General features: G+C 40.6%; 1 protein-coding gene and 1 long non-coding RNA gene across 15 annotated transcripts in view; one reads left to right on the plus strand and one right to left on the minus strand.

Moving 5' to 3' along the window:
- Nucleotides 1-12,328, plus strand: part of ZEB1 (zinc finger E-box binding homeobox 1) — a 196,872-nt gene extending 184,544 nt beyond the window's left edge. For all 10 annotated transcript variants that reach the window (XM_086334045.1, XM_086334048.1, XM_086334047.1 and 7 more), the window contains 3 exons: nucleotides 5,657-7,467; nucleotides 9,498-9,678; nucleotides 9,804-12,328. In XM_086334045.1, the coding sequence (XP_086190171.1) occupies nucleotides 5,657-7,467; nucleotides 9,498-9,678; nucleotides 9,804-10,402 (2,591 nt within the window). In that variant the 3' untranslated portion in view covers nucleotides 10,403-12,328. The remainder of the gene's footprint in view (nucleotides 1-5,656; nucleotides 7,468-9,497; nucleotides 9,679-9,803) is intronic.
- The window catches only part of LOC147360965 (uncharacterized), a 66,888-nt gene that overhangs the window by 7,864 nt on the left and 42,466 nt on the right, over nucleotides 1-16,558 (minus strand). For 4 of the 5 annotated variants that reach the window (XR_015139534.1, XR_015139535.1, XR_015139531.1 and 1 more), the window contains exon 3: nucleotides 3,041-3,109. This is a non-coding gene — a long non-coding RNA (uncharacterized LOC147360965). Of the gene's footprint in view, nucleotides 1-1,180; nucleotides 1,626-3,040; nucleotides 3,110-16,558 lie in introns of those variants that run through there. The other variant, XR_015139532.1, reaches the window with a different exon arrangement.

The following is a 16,558-nucleotide window of genomic DNA, read 5'->3' on the forward strand; positions in this document are numbered from 1 at the left end:
ATACCTCCACTTTTGTTCTTTTTCAAGATTGTTTTGGCTATTTGGCATCTTTTATGTTTCCATGCAAATTTCAAGAGTTATTTATTCTAGTTCTGTGAAAAATGCATTGGCATTTTGATAGGAATTACATTGAATAAGCAGAATGAATTGATACAGAATCATTAAACCTATTTTCTTAATTGTTCGTTCTTATTATTAATGTCGAGAAATTCAACAGATTTCTACATTAATTTCATATCTGGCAACTTTACCAAATTCGTTGATGAGCTCTAGTAGGTTTTTAGCGGCATCTTTAGAATTGTCTATGTATATAGTATCATATCTGTAAACAGTGACAGTTTTACTTCTTCTTTTTCAATTTGGATTCTTTTATTTCTTTTTCTTATCTGACTACTGTGGCTAGGACTTCCAATACCTTGTTGAATAAAAGTAGTGAGAGTAGATATCTTAGTCTTGTTCCTGATCTTAGAGGAAATGCTTTCAGCTTTTCACCATTGAGTATGATGTTAGCTATGGGCTTATCATACATGGTCATTATTACATTGAGGTATGTTCCTTCTGTACCCATTTCTTTGTGAGTTTTTTTTTTTTTTATCATAAATGGATATTGAATTTTGTCAAAAGCTTTTTCTGACTCTATTTAGATTATCATATGGTTTTTACCTTCAATTTGTTAATGTGGTATATCACATTGATTTGTAGATATTTAACCATTCTTCATCCCTTGATGAATCCCACCTGATCATGGTATACCTGGGTGTTTCAATGTATTACTCAATTTGGTTGGCTAATATTTTTGTCAAGGAGTCTTGCATCTGTATTCATCAGTGATATTGGCCTGCAATTTTGTGTGTGCTTTGTTTTGATATCAGGATGATGCTGACCTCATAGAATGAGTTCACAAGTATTCCTTCCTATCCAATTTTTAAACATAGTTTGAGAAGGATAGGTGTTACATCAATAATTTATTTTTAATAACCCTTCTTACCAGAGGGCTTCCCTGGTTCAAATGGTAAAGCATCTGCCTGCAATGCAGGAGACCCAGGTTCAATCCCTGAGTCAGGAAGATCCCCTGGAGAAGGAAAGGCAACCCACTCCAGTACTCTTGCCTGGAAAATTCCATGGATGGAGGATCCTGGCAGGCTACAGTCCACGGGGTCGCAAAGAGTCGGACACGACTAAGCAACTTCACTTTCTCACCAGAAATGATTTGAAGTTGTTGATAGAGATTATAGCTAATTCATTTTTTAATGTTGAAGAAGTTGGGGTAATAAAACAGTAAGATTTTGTATATAAAAATGAATGTGCTATTGCAGTCATAGAGAGTCGCAGATCTATAAATTATATGAAGTTGGGAAACACAGATCGTACAAAACATTAAAATATAAGTCCAGAAACAAGAAGTTAATAGATATCTAATCATAAAATCTTGCACTGATCATCAAAAATCAGCTGCAGTCAAGTAACAATGCCTGTGCTATCTACAGCAACCCTTTAGGTGTTTTCGTGGTCAAGAGCTTTATAGTAAGCTCACAGCATGCTGCTGCTCTGAAAGAGGAGGCAGGTTCAGGCCACGTCCTGGCACACGGACTCCTGTGCTCTGCTGTCCATTCATATTTATATCTCTCAAAGAAAGCAAGACAGGCATGAAGTTAAAACGAGAAAGAAAAAAAGGAATACTATGAATTCCTTTGCACATGCTAGAAGAGACCACAAATTAGACCCTAGGTTTTAGAAAGTAAGAAAACTACAGTTAGTAATGGAAATCTAGAGTATTTGTAGGTAAAAAGGATAAGATGTCAGAAGATGAGAGAAAAAGCACAACTCTCTTCTGATACTGAAGTCCATAGAGAAAGTTGTTCCTTGGAGCATCATTAAGAAGAAAATACCAGAAGATAATTTACGTCATCCTCAAAAATATCCTTAAAATAATACAGCAGAGGATTCAATAGTGTTTTCTTTCTAAAGTAAGATTCTTCCATAGAGGCCAGTGATATTTCACCAAAATGCAGTTCAGAAAGAGCACTGCCCCAGGGTGCCCAGTGGATACCATCCAAGTCTACAGCTCCCTGGTGGTTTATTTCAGGGGGAGATTTCGAGCAGGGCTACTCCAAGTCATCCCAGATAAACATAATACTTTCTAAATGCTTACCCTCAGTGTCTATCAAGACAGTGCTGTGACAATTTCATTATAGTCTGTACAATGGTAGTCCATAGGAGATTGGAAAATGTTTTTTAATGAAAAAAAACAATGATCATTCACCACAGGTAGTTTTGTTTTTTTCTTTTTTTTTTTTAATTTTTTATTATTATTACCTAATAATGAATGAACCTCATATCCTTCAGGAAACTCTGGGGGTTTTTTTGCAGCTGACTTTTTAAGGCATTGAAGGTCAGGGCCCTCAAGTTATGTGCCCTGGAATTGCATGGATCTCTTCTGATGTCCATGAAGGGAACCCTCTGCAGAGTCCTGTGTGTCACTGTCATATAAACTTTGCACATGGGAACTGTGCAAAGGAGCTGTGTGGAGGCCACTGCACCTGCCCACAAAGAGGGTGCAAAAGAGCCCCTGCACCCAGGCAGGGAGCCTCCCCAGCAAGTAACCTGGGTTTGTTCCACAGCCTGATAGTCATTTCAGCCTAGAAAACTTCTATATCAGGTGCAACTGAACACCACCTTAGCCATTAGAAAAAAGTCAATGTGCATAATGTATCAGACTTTGAGCAGCACAACTTCCTGTAGTAGTAGTTACAAACACTAACCTAGGTCAGTAACTGAGGTGATGTGCTTTAGCTATGAAGTTAGAATTAGAAACACGGCTTTTTCTAACACAGACTTTGGCTTTAGAATAATTGTTCTGCAGTCTTTTTTTATAGCAGCAGTAAAATAACTGGGTGATTCCCATAATAGTAAGGGTAACTAGCACCTGCTGGACACTCAACTGCTTTAAGTCACGCAGCTCTCACAGTAACCCTGGGAGGTAGATGCTACTGTTTTGTCCTTTTTTACTGATGAGAAAATAGAGTTTCAGAGAACTTACCTTGTCCCCAGTCATTCAGCTGGGACACAGGCCTCCTGACTCCAAAGCCACTGCCATCCCCACTGTGCTCTGTAAAGACAGAAATAATCAATACTATAGATGCTTATTTTCCTAGTCAGCAAGGGAACAAGCATGTAGTTAATCTAAAAAGGTCATCAAATAATTAAGAATGTTAAAAAATGCAAAGACATATCCCTTGTTTTACACCCACTGGAAATTTTTATCCAATGCACTTTGAGTATTGAATCACATTTCAGGCATCCCATTGGAAAGATATTGATAAAACTGGAGAAACTCAGAGGTGAGTTAACAAGCGGGTAAGAGTTCTGAAGAACACATCCCATGAGGAACGTGTGAAAGACCTGGACACATTTAACCTGCATGAGCGAAATTGAGGGATACTTGGGACAGCTCTTCATCACATCCAAAGTCTGGCTTGTCGAGGAAGTGTTAGACCAGCTCCAAGCGGCATCAGAAACAAGCATAACAGGGAAGGCCAACTCTAGCTTAGTGCCGACCCTCTGTCCCGGTGCTCTTCTAAGGAGTCACTAACAGCTCCTGAGGGCACACTGAGCTCTGCTGCATCGTCTGTTATAACTGCAGAACAGTCCAGCGAGGATGCATCTACGTTTATTCACACACCAAAACACTGAGGCTTGGACAGGTTAAGAAAATAGACATAGTATGTGACAGAGCGAGAACCTGAACTTAGATCCTGGCCCTCAGCAAAGCCAGACTAGACTGCCTTCCTCCGATCTGTCCAGGGGCAGTAACCTCCTTTTAATAAAAGAGGTTAAGCAGAGATGAGCTGGTGCCAAGGATGATATGAAATGAACGCTTCATTGGGAAGGAGGCTATACTAGAGGGCTTTATTAGATTCCTTCCAACTCTAATTTGATTATGCAGACACATTTGAGAAAATATAATGCACTTGTTTTAATCTTTACAACATTGAAATTCCAAGACTAGCAGGTCCTATGCTTTCTTGCTGCTTTCCTTTTAATCATTAAAAAGAAAGGGGGAGATAAAGAGCTTTATTTTGCCACTGAGTAGATAAGCAGCATCACCACACTTCATGATTGTACAGTTGGCCACTCATTCATCTGGCAGAGGCTTACAGAGCAGCGCTGTGACCTGCACGCAGCAGATGTGGGAGTAAACAGCACTAAGACCAGACCTCCCTGAACCCAGGCATCGGTACCTTTAGACTATACATTCATGAACTAGAACATATGCAAACTAAAGTTAAAAAAAAAAATGGGGTTGTATGAAAATATTCCATTCAACTCAAAAATTTCTGTCAGAGTACTCGTAGGGACCCAGAAGATCACCTTGTACCCTGGAAGGTCTTGGGGAGTGACGTAACTGAGGCCTCTGCAAGCAGGAAGCTTCTTTTTTTTTTCCTGACATTTCACAAAGATGTTGTATTTGTGCAGCAAAAGTATACTGTGTTTTAATACTTAAATGTTCTAAGTTACTGTAACCACTGTCACTGAAATTGAAACTCCAAGATGCTTTTCGTACCAAGAGGCTCAGTGGTAAAGAATTCACCCACCAGTGCAGGAGGCACAAAAGACACAGGTTGCTTCCCACAATGGGAAGATCCCCTGGAGGAGGAAACGGCAATCCACTCCAGTATTCGTGCCTGGAGAGTCCCATGGACAGAGGAATCTGGCAGGCTGCAGTCCAAGGGGTTACAAAGAGCTGGACACAACTGAGCAACTGAGCACACAGCGAACACTGCCTTACTGATCTAGGAGTACATACACCCCTCGTAGCTCAGCTGGTAAAGAATCCGCCTGCAATGCAGGAGACCCTGGTTCAGTGCCTGGGTGGGGAAGTTCCCCTGGAGAAGGGATAGGCTACCACTCCAGCAGTATTGGGCTTCTCTGGTGGCTCAGATGGTAAAGAATCCGCCTGCAATGCAGGAGACCTGGGTTGGGAAGATCCCCTGGAGAAGGGAATGGCTACCCACCCCAGTATTCTGGCCTGGAGAATCCCATGGAGTCACAAATTGTCAGTCATGACTGAGCAACTAAGCACACACATACATCCCAGCTTAATAAGCCAAGGCTTGTAACAATACTTGTATTTAAACTTTTCTTCCCCACTGAAAAAGGTCTTTTCAAGGAAACCTATGAATATAGGAAGGATAGATACTCTTCATATGACTCATACAGTCAACGATAGATGTCCACACTTACTAAGCCTTATGGGAGATTTTGCTTCCTTTTGTCTAATAATTTCTCCTATAGATGGTTAAGTAGAGTAGAATATAGAGAATTACATAGTTTAGTGACACAGGATAAGAAAAAAATTACTTGAAAGAGTGGGATATAATTTTTTGGTATCTGAGAAAGATTTGAACTTTTAAAAGTGAGCAAAATTGTTACATGCACCTGAAGAGAAGATTCTCTTACTGGTCAGCACATAGTTCAGACTAACATTTTATTGGTGCTTGACATTTATGAAGGTTTTCAACTTAAAAGTGATGATTCTAAATAAAATTGTATCACAAGCACACCTGGTAACCCCCTTTTTAAATTGATACTGCTTGTTTTAGGGAAAATGTGAATATGTGAAAATTTACGAATGTAACTTTTTGTTGTTGTTTAGGAGAGAAGCCATATGAATGCCCAAACTGCAAGAAACGTTTTTCCCATTCTGGTTCCTACAGCTCACACATAAGCAGTAAGAAATGTATCAGCCTGATGCCTGTGAACGGGCGACCAAGAACAGGGCTCAAGACCTCGCAGTGCTCCTCACCCTCGCTCTCGGCCTCTCCAGGCAGCCCCACGCGACCACAGATGCGGCAGAAGATAGAGAACAAGCCCCTGCAGGAGCAGCTCCCCGTAAACCAGATTAAAACTGAACCTGTGGATTATGAGTTCAAACCCATAGTGGTTGCTTCAGGAATCAACTGTTCAGCCCCTCTACAGAACGGGGTTTTCAGTGGTGGTGGCCCCTTACAGGCAACCAGTTCTCCTCAGGGTGTGGTGCAGGCCGTCGTTCTGCCAACGGTGGGTTTGGTGTCCCCCATCAGTATCAATTTAAGTGATATTCAGAATGTACTTAAAGTGGCGGTAGATGGTAACGTCATCAGGCAAGTTTTGGAGAATAATCAAGCCAATCTTGCATCCAAAGAACAAGAAACAATCAATGCTTCATCCATCCAGCAAGGCGGCCATTCTGTTATTTCAGCCATCAGTCTTCCTCTGGTTGATCAAGATGGAACAACCAAAATCATCATTAACTACAGTCTTGAACAACCTAGCCAACTTCAAGTTGTTCCTCAGAATTTAAAAAAAGAAACCCCAGTCCCCACCAACAATTGCAAAAGCGAAAAGTTACCAGAAGATCTTACTGTCAAGTCTGAGAAGGACAAAAGCTTTGAAGGGGGAGGGAACGACAGCACGTGCCTCCTGTGTGACGACTGTCCCGGGGACCTCAATGCACTTCCGGAGCTAAAGCACTATGACCTGAAGCAGCCCGCCCAGCCCCCTCCGCCCCCTACCCCAGAAGCTGCCAAGCCCGAGGCCTCCGCTTCATCGGGGTCCGGAGATGGCAGTTTGTCTCCCAGTCAGCCACCTTTAAAGAACCTCTTGTCTCTTCTGAAAGCATATTATGCTTTGAACGCACAACCAAGTGCAGAAGAGCTCTCAAAAATTGCCGATTCCGTGAACCTACCACTGGATGTAGTGAAAAAGTGGTTTGAAAAGATGCAAGCGGGACAGATCTCAGTGCAGTCTTCTGAACCATCTTCCCCGGAACCAGGCAAAGCCAACACCCCTGCCAAGAGCGACGATCAGCCTCAGGCTGCAGATGCAGATGAAGCCCAGGACAGCACAGGGAACCGCCAGAGCCCTCTGAAGAGAGCTAGCTCTCCCGTCTTACCAGGGGGCTCGGCCGTCAATGGTTCCAGAAGCAGCGCCTCCTCCCCTTCCCCCTTGAACCTCTCTTCCTCCAGAAGCGCACAGGGTTACTCATACCCAACAGAAGGGGCGCAGGAAGAGCCGCAGGTCGAACCTCTTGATCTTTCACTACCAAAGCAGCAGGGCGAGTTATTGGAAAGGCCAACTATCACTAGTGTTTACCAGAACAGTGTTTATTCTGTCCAGGAAGAACCCTTGAACTTGTCTTGTGCAAAAAAGGAGCCACAAAAGGACAGTTGTGTTACAGACTCAGAACCAGTTGTAAATGTAATCCCACCAAGTGCCAACCCCATAAATATTGCTATACCTACCGTCACTGCCCAGTTACCCACGATCGTGGCCATCGCTGACCAGAACAGTGTTCCGTGCTTGCGAGCACTGGCTGCCAACAAGCAGACCATCCTGATCCCCCAGGTTGCCTACACATACTCGACTGCAGTCAGCCCGGCGGTCCAGGAAACACCCTTGAAGGTGATCCAGCCCAGTGGAAATCAGGTAAAAAAGGAAAAAAACCACTCCCAGCCCCAATCCATTGATCAAATGCTAGTTTGATTTATTTTAGTGAATTTCTCTAATAAAAACCAGGCATGAGAGAGCCAAGCAGCTTGTTAAACTGTCACATTTGAAAGGAAATAGCTGGCTATGTGCCTTAGCTGCTGTGGCATCTTGGCTTTTGTTGTTTACTGATTCCAGAGTGTAGTTTTTCAACTGCAGTTTTAAGTATTATTTTGCTGAAAAGAGGGTCAATGGGTCTCAGCTATAAGACTGACTGTTTGTAACTAGAGATGGAAGAGGAAAGTAAAATTCAAATACTCATTAATCAGACTTCTGTTTTATAGTTAAGTTCCCAGAATTCGTCATAGTTTCTGCCTTATGATCATCAGTAAATGAAAATTTGTTCACAGATGTTTTACACCAGGCAAACTTAGCTCTCACTTTTTGTGTTAACCTGTTTATAAAAGGCTTTAATGAAGCAAACAAAAATTAAGTATATAAAGAATTCACCTAATGAGTTTACTGATGATTTTATAAGCTGTAAACTAGTGTTCAATCATAATAATACATGAGGAATTACAGCTGTGAATCTGTGTTTGTATTTTCCTCTGTAACACTCTCCAAGTCCATGACAGTTATGATAAAGCTATTTTGCTTGACTGTTGTGTGTTTCACTGTCCAGGCTTTTTCTGTGTCACTGACCTTGATGTCTCCATTTTTTCCATCAATTTCTGATTGAATCAAATGAATACTAGAGATAAATTTAATCTTTTTCTCAAATACTTACTATAAGAAGATGTGACTGTAAAATAATTACAATATCCTGTTCAAGTATGTTTTGCTATTTTTGTCTCCTTAAATATTGCTACCAATGGGGCTTCCTGTAATCGTGGTAACCTTGAAAAAGTTTTCACATGGCTAAATTTTTCATGAAACCTAAATTTTAACTGTATAAAACACTCTTCACACCTTTGAAGAATAAACTGGGAAATTTCAGTTAACGACACCCAATAACATGAAGAGAGTCCCTTTAACACCATTGGCAGCTTACAAGTGGCAGAAGAACGTCTGTCAGCACTTCGCCCCCCTTGTTGTTTAGTTGCTCAGCTCAGTTGTATCTGACTCTTGGCAACCCCATGGATTGTAGCCCGCCAGGCTTCCCTGTGCATGGTATTTCCCAGGCAAAAATACTGGAGTGGTTTGACATCTCCTCCAGAGAATCTTCCTGCATCAGATATTGAACCCACATCTCCTGATTGGCAGGCGGATTCTTTACCACTGAGCCACCAGAAAAGTCCTCTCCCACCTTACAAAGCTGTAAGAAATTGTGGGAAACCTCTAAACTTGTGGAAAATGTGTGAGTTTAGGATGGAAGTCTTCAGGAAAGACACAGGATCTTAGGAGCCCAATCCCACTGCAGGCTCCCTGCAGAATTCTTCCACCTACAGGAGACCCTGCCTCCAGTTTTCTCCCTAACCCTCACCCAAAACTCTGAAGATTCACCATCAAGCAAGGATTCTTGTTTAAAAACACAGACCTGCCTGCATTGTTTTTCCAACTTGCCTCTTAGGAAAGTGATAGGACAAACCTCCCTCTTTACAAGGAGACAATGAAGTTTAGTTCACAAAATTCTAAGGTCCTGGAAGATACAATTTAAAGACCACTTTTAAGAAATAGAGTCTTAATTTTCACTTAGTAAAACCCAGAAGGTAAGTAAGTGATGCAGGTAGAAATTCACAACTGTTTAGCAAACTGGTAAGTTAAAATGTTCGGCAGACTTCTCATAAATTAATGATCCAGAGGCAACTAAGCGTGTTCTCTGCAGCGTCCTTTCTTTCGGTGCCCGCCGACCCTGGGCTGCTTTTGCTGTTGTGACTGCACGGCCCCCTCACCCGAACCTTCCCTTAGAGCCTGCTTTGGTCAGGTTGTCGAAAGCAGAAATCAAAGTGGTTCCTTCAGCTCTGCTTTTATTTATGTCTGTCGTTTATCCTGTAATCTTAAACGAACTTTTTCTACTTCCTTTTCTCTAGGATGAAAGGCAAGACACTAGCTCAGAAGGAGTATCCAACGTAGAGGATCAGAACGACTCCGATTCCACGCCCCCCAAAAAGAAAATGCGGAAGACAGAAAACGGAATGTATGCTTGTGATTTGTGTGATAAGATATTCCAAAAGAGTAGCTCACTGTTGAGACATAAATACGAACACACAGGTATGTATATTAAGGAAGCTGCCAGTTTTGCAGAGTTGAATTGATGACTATTTCCATAACCAGAAGTGCCCCAAGGCCTAGCGGCTCCATGCCATTGTATTTCATAGCTGTGCCCTTATTTTCAGGTAAAAGGCCCCACGAGTGTGGCATCTGCAAAAAGGCGTTTAAACACAAGCATCACCTGATCGAGCACATGCGCCTGCACTCCGGGGAGAAGCCCTACCAGTGCGACAAGTGCGGGAAGCGCTTCTCCCACTCGGGCTCCTACTCCCAACACATGAACCACCGCTACTCCTACTGCAAGAGGGAGGCCGAGGAACGGGAGCCCCCTGAGCCGGGGGCCGCAGGCCCAGGGGTCCCGCCCGAGCAGCATGCGGGGCAGGGCGACTCGGACGAGAGGGAGAGCTCGACGCGGGAGGAGGATGAGGACAGCGAAAAGGAGGAGGAAGAGGAGGAGGAGGAGCGGGAGCTGGAGGAGCTGGAGGAGGAGAAGGGAAGTGGAGCGGCGCGAGGGGCGGAGGAGGTGGAGGAGGAGGTGGAGGACGGAGAGGAGGAGATGGACGACGAGGAGGACGAGGACGAGGAGGCGGAGGATGACGGGGAGAGAGCAGAAACGGAAGGTGTGGGGCAGGGGGCGGGGGCTGGAGGCCAGGCCCACAGCTTAGAACACAAAGTCAGTGAGGGCAGCGAGCAGGTGTCCGAAGAGAAAACAAATGAAGCCTAATAGTTTTTCTAGAAAAGAAAGAAAATTCTAATTGGTAATGAAGTTTTGTTCTATATTATACATGCTTTTCATGGAAACACAGTAACCTGTATACTGTGATTTCTGTTCACTACTGTGTAAAGTAAAAATTTAAAAAAACACAAAATCAAAAAAAAAAAAAAAAAACCACACAAAAAAATCCGGGTGTGCCTGAACCTCAGACCTAGTAATTTTTCATGCATTTTTCAAAGTTAGGAACAAGTTTGTAATATGAAGCAGATTAGAAAACTTAATGACTCAGAAAGCAGAGATTTAACAGGTTAAAGAAAGCTGATTGATTAGATGAGCACCTGACATTGTTTCATTTTATCAGTATTAATTAGCACTCTTACGTTAGTTTATTCTTAAGCTGTACAATTGGGAGAATTTTATAATTTTTTATTGGTAAACATATGCTAAATCCGCTTCAGTATTTTATTATGTTTTGTAAAATGTGAGAACTTCTGCACTACAGAATTCCCTTCACGGAGAAGTATAATGCAGTTCCAAACCGTGCTAACTACCTTTTCTAAATTCAACCTAGAAGGTAGTCATTTCTAATATTTAGATGTCACAGTAGAGCGTATTCTCATTTAAAGTGTATTGTTAGCCTTAAGAAAGCAGCCGCTAGAAGAGCTGAAGTTTCTTACTCATGTGGTTTAAAATGGAGTTGACGAGATTGCCGTTGAGTTCTGATTGCAGGGACTAACAGTGTTGATACTGGTGAGACAGCAGAGACGTCAGAATCAGTGTTCGTAATTGTGTTTGCGTACGTGGTACACAAATATGAAGGATGTGATATGAAGCTTTGTATCTCCTCTGGCCTTAAGCAAGACCTGTGTGCTGTAAGTGCCATTTATCAGTATTTTCAAGGCTCTGACCAGCCTCTGTTCATGCGTGGCCTACAATAACTAGCATTTGTTGATTTGTTTCTTGTATCAAAATTCCAAAATAAAACTTAAAAACCACTGACTCTGTCAGAGAAGCCAAACACTGGGACATTTCACCCTTTAATTCCTCAGTATTCATTTTGCGTTAATTGACTTTCAGAATTTCTCTACTGAAACGAAAGGGAAATTTTCTAATCTGCTTTATCCATGTACTTGCATTTCAAACATGGACCTGCCATTGTTATTTGGCTCATAACTGTTTCCAAATGTTAGTTATTATGGACCCAGTTTATTAACAACATTAGCTGATTTTTACCTATCAGTATTATTTTATTTCTTTTAGTTTATAGATCTGTGCAACATTTTTGTACTGTATGTCTTCAAACTTGGCAGTATTAATACCCTTCTTACTGACATATGTACTTTTAGTTTTAGAAAACTTTTATATTTATGTGTCTTATTTTTATATTTCTTTATTTATTACACAGTGTAGTGTATAATACTGTAGTTTGTATTAATACAATAATATATTTTAGTATGAAAATTTGGAAAGTTGATAAGATTTAAAGTAGAGATGCAATTGGTTCTCTTGCATTGAGATTTGATTTAACAGTGTTATGTTAACATTTATACTTGCCTTGGACTGTAGAACAGAATTTAAATGGGAATGTATTAGTTTTACAACTGCAATCAAGTCATTTTACCTTTACCCAGTTTTTAATATAAAACTCTTAAATTTTGAAATTCACTGTGTGACTAATAGCATGATGCTCTGCGGTTTTATTAAGAGATTAGTCTAACCATAAAACTCTCATTTCCTTAGGAAGCCAAATTAGGATAACCTCATGTAAACAGTGTTGGGAACAACGTTTAACATTTTGTGCCAATTTGTTCCTGTATTCATGTATGTAAGTTACAAATCTGACTCTTCATTTTTAAGTTCCTTGTTACACCATGGTCATTTTCTAGTTTTTTACCAGACTCCCCATCTCACAATAAAATGCATCAACAAGCCTGACTTGCTGTCCTTCTTTTAATCATTGTCAAGATTTTCTCTGGAGGACTCTGTAAAGTAGGTATACAGTCATCCTGCTCTGGGTGTATCTTGGGCTGAGTTTGGGTAAACTCAGTGGTTTAGACATTCCCCACTAAGTCAGGGATTTTCCTGCAGCTGGTGTTTCTGGGAATGTCAGAGGTGACAACGAATGGCCAACTGAGAGCTTGCGTCCTCGTCCAGAAGCTTTTACTCCCGACTCCGGATCCGTGACCTCTTACCCTTGGGGAGCTGGGTTTCACAGTCTTTCCTCTGCGCTCCCACAGCCTTCGCTTTCCTCACCTCGGCCCTTACACTCTCACGCCCCTCCCACCAGGACCAGGGTCCTCTGGACCACCTGCCAGGTCACTCTCCTGCCCCAGTGCCCAGCACAAGTCCATGCGGCCGTGTGTGCTGAATGATAATATAATTTGCATGTTAAAAGAGCTCATCTATGTCTTTACTACTCTTTTGCTTCTGTATATGTTAAATGATTTCAGCAATTTGGTAATGTCCTTATTCAGGTCCTATTAAACACTAGACATAATAGACAAATAGTAAACTCTGCCTGTCCGCCTGCCTTTCTGTTCTGATTTGTGAGTTTATTTCTAGGTGTATTCTTGTGCTTAACCTCAAGGTACATGACACAGGTGCTCAAGGCCTCTGGGAGGAGTGCCAGCACCCATCCTAACAAATTCCATGAGGACCCCCTTCCCTTCTGATGGCCTCATGTTCCCAGCGTGATGCCTCACTTCTGTCACTGACAAAACCTCCCCAATAAGCACAGTAGAGGTTTAGGAAACAAGAATAAATAAGTAACCCTTCTTAGGACACATTCATACTATAATCACTCTAACGGGAAGCTCAAAGAAGTCCGTGCTCGATTTATACGGGTAAATGGCTAATGAAGGAATTCTAGATTCATCAGAGAAGTTCTGAAGATGACAACGCGTCAGCACTTCCCATCACTCCCCCAAATCCAGTAACAGGGCGTCACTGACCTGTGCCACATGCACAGACTCCTTGCTGCTGTTGTCAAAGCTGATTTTGCAGAAGCCTTACAAGACAGAAACACCATGTGCCCATGAACACACACATATTAAGGAGCAGAATAAAATATCTGACACTAAGAGCCATGCTCTTAACTAGCCTGTATCACATCTCATGTGAGAATAGCCTACACTATCTACATCTGAACTTAAGCCTGGCTGTAAGTAATATGAGTAGAAGTTGTCAGCAAGACTAATACACATTTCATAACATGGAGAAAAAGAGAAGGAAGGGCAAAGACTTTTTTTTCAAATCTGTGTAAACTTAAAATTCGCCATGAAAACATGAAAATGCAAACTTAGACTTCTTAAGATCAATGGGAGGATATATTAGAACAACTATAATATGGACTTCAAACCTTAAAAAAAAATAGAACATAAATTTCTCTGTTCTGGTGAACAAATACAGTGCACTCAACAATTCACATTTTTTCTTAACAACACATGGGACATTCATGAAGAGAAACCATATTATGAGCCATGAAACAACCTTCAAATTCTAAAGGATTAAAAACAAAGTGGTTTTCTCTGACTACAAAATAAACTAGAAATCAGTAACAGAAATACATCTGGAAAATCCCCTCCCCCTGCCCCACAAAACTATTTGAAACTATGTTAACATGTTTCTCAGTAAACACTGACAAAAAGAACTAAGTAAAAATGAAAGTCCAACATCAGAAGTTGTAGTAACCAGTAAAAGCAGTGCATATAAGGAAATTCATAATATTAAATGCTTACATTAGAAAAGAAGGCATAAGCTTCCCCCTTTGGAAATTAGAAGAATAAAATTAAATCCAAACCAAGGAAAAGGCAATAATAGAAGAAGTCAATGGCATAGAAAACAGAAAAGCAATAAGTACACCAATGAAATCAGAACCTGATTCTTTGAAAAAACTGATAAACCTCTAGCCAGGTAGATCAAGAAGACACATCATCAAGAATAAGAGAAGATATTCTTCTTGCAAATTCTACAGGGTAGAAGGATGAAAAGGAAGTATTGTAAACTTTTTAAGCCAATGAACTTGAGAGCTTTGATGAAAATGACACAACCACAACTCACTATAACACGAAATAGATAACCTGATTAGTCCAATCACAAACTGCTAGTTAAAAACCTTCCCACAGGACTTCCCTGGTAGTCCAATGGTTAAGAATCCACCTGCCAATGCAGGGGATGTGGGTTCAATCCCTGGTCCAGGAAGACCCCACATGCACTACGCCTGTGTGCCACAAGCTCTAGAGCCTGTGCTCTACAGTAGGAGAAGCCACTGCAATGAGAAGCTAGCCGATCACAACTAGAGTAGCTCCCACTTGCCACAACTAGAGCAAGCCCGTGCACAGCGACAGAGACCCGGGGCAGCCATAAATGAATAAAGCTTTTTAAAAATCTTCCCACAAAGAAGACTCCAGGACCAGATGGCTTCACCAGTGAATTCTACCAAAGTTTTACAGAAGTTATTGTACAAATTCCTCACAAGCTCGTCCAGAAAATAAAACACATTTCCCGCCTTAGTCTGTGGAGCCAGCATTAACCTGATAGGAAAATCAGACAATGACATAACAATAAGTAAAAACTTCACACTAATATTTCTCTGAATGTAGATGCAAAAATCCTTGACAAAGTATTTGGAAATCATTTTGAGTAGTGTATCAAAAGGAAAATACTTTATGACCAAGTGGAATTTATCCCAGGACTGCAAGGTTGTTTTGCATTCAGAAACCAATTAACACCGTTTGTACATACTTCTATCATATTTACAGAGCAAAAAGAAAAGCCACATGATCATCTTAACAGGTGTAGAGGAAGCACCTGACAAAATTCTACACCAAGTCATAAAAGTCCTCAGCAATCTAGGAATAGAAGGAAATTTCCTCAATCTAATAGAGGGCACCTGCAACAAACCCCATAGTTATTACAATAATTTTGAAAAATTGAATGGTTTCTTCATAAAATTATGAGCAAAGCAAGAACGGCTACTCTCACTCTTTTTTTAAAGTATTGTATTAGAGGTCCCATCAGGTGCAGCATGACAGGAAAAAGAAATGAACACCACACAGATTGAGAAAAGAGAAGTAACTTTATTTGCAGATACAAGGTCATCATGCAAAAATCTATCATTTTTATAAAATGGAAATTTAATTTTTTAATATATGAAACATTTAGGGATAATTTATCAAATATGGGCAAAACCTGGGCACCAAAAATACTAAATACAGCTAAAAGAAAGATGCAATACAAATGAGAAGATAGTCCATGTGTATTGATTAGAAGATTGACTGAATGTCATTGCTGTGTCAGTCCTCCTCAAATTCATCTATTGATTCAACATGATTCCAGTGAAAACTGAAGCCATATAATTGTGGAAATTGACAGCCTTATTCAACATTTATATGGAAATGCAAAGGACTTCAGGTAAGCAAAACAATTTTGGAAAAGAATTAAGTTGGAGGACTTAGATTACCTGATTTCTAGCCTTCCTATAAAGTTGCAGTAGTCAATACAGGGTTGTATGGGCATAAGAATGTACATACAGATCAAGAAAACCATTAAAAGTTAGGAGGAGACCCACATATTCACAGCCAATTGATTTTTGCCAAAGGTGCTAAGGTAATCCAATGGTTAAATGATCATCTTTTCAAAATATACTGTTGATATTAGAACTTGATCCTTATGTCACACCATATGCAGGAAAATGAACTTGACCTTATGTCATACCATACACAGAAATTATTTCCAAATGGATAACATACTTAAATACAAGAGCTAAAATTATAAACCTTCTGGAAGAAAACATAAGGAATTCTTTGTGATCTCCAATTAGGCAAATAGTTCATAGATAAGACACAAAAAGGATGAATGAGTCATAGAAAAAAGTAATTGATGACATTACAACTTAAAAATTTTGCTCTCCAAAAGATACTGTTAAGAAAATCAAAAGAGAATACAGACTGGAAGAATACTTGCACACACTCATTTATATACCTAAGAGTATGGGTAATACTAAATACTGCGCAGAATAGAAAGCAACCGGAACTCTCATACATTACTAGTGGGAATTTACAATAATACACCCACTTTAGAAGATAGCTTGTCACTGTCTCATAAAGTTAAATACAGTTAAATTCTTACTCACTGGAGACATATTAGTATGTCTTTTGTTATCAT

The sequence above is a fragment of the Bos grunniens genome, chromosome 13 (genome assembly GCF_055505025.1).
Source record: "Bos grunniens cultivar Pamir isolate PY7600 chromosome 13, Bosgru_T2T1.0, whole genome shotgun sequence".
In the NCBI taxonomy this organism is placed as follows: Eukaryota; Metazoa; Chordata; class Mammalia; order Artiodactyla; family Bovidae; genus Bos; species Bos grunniens.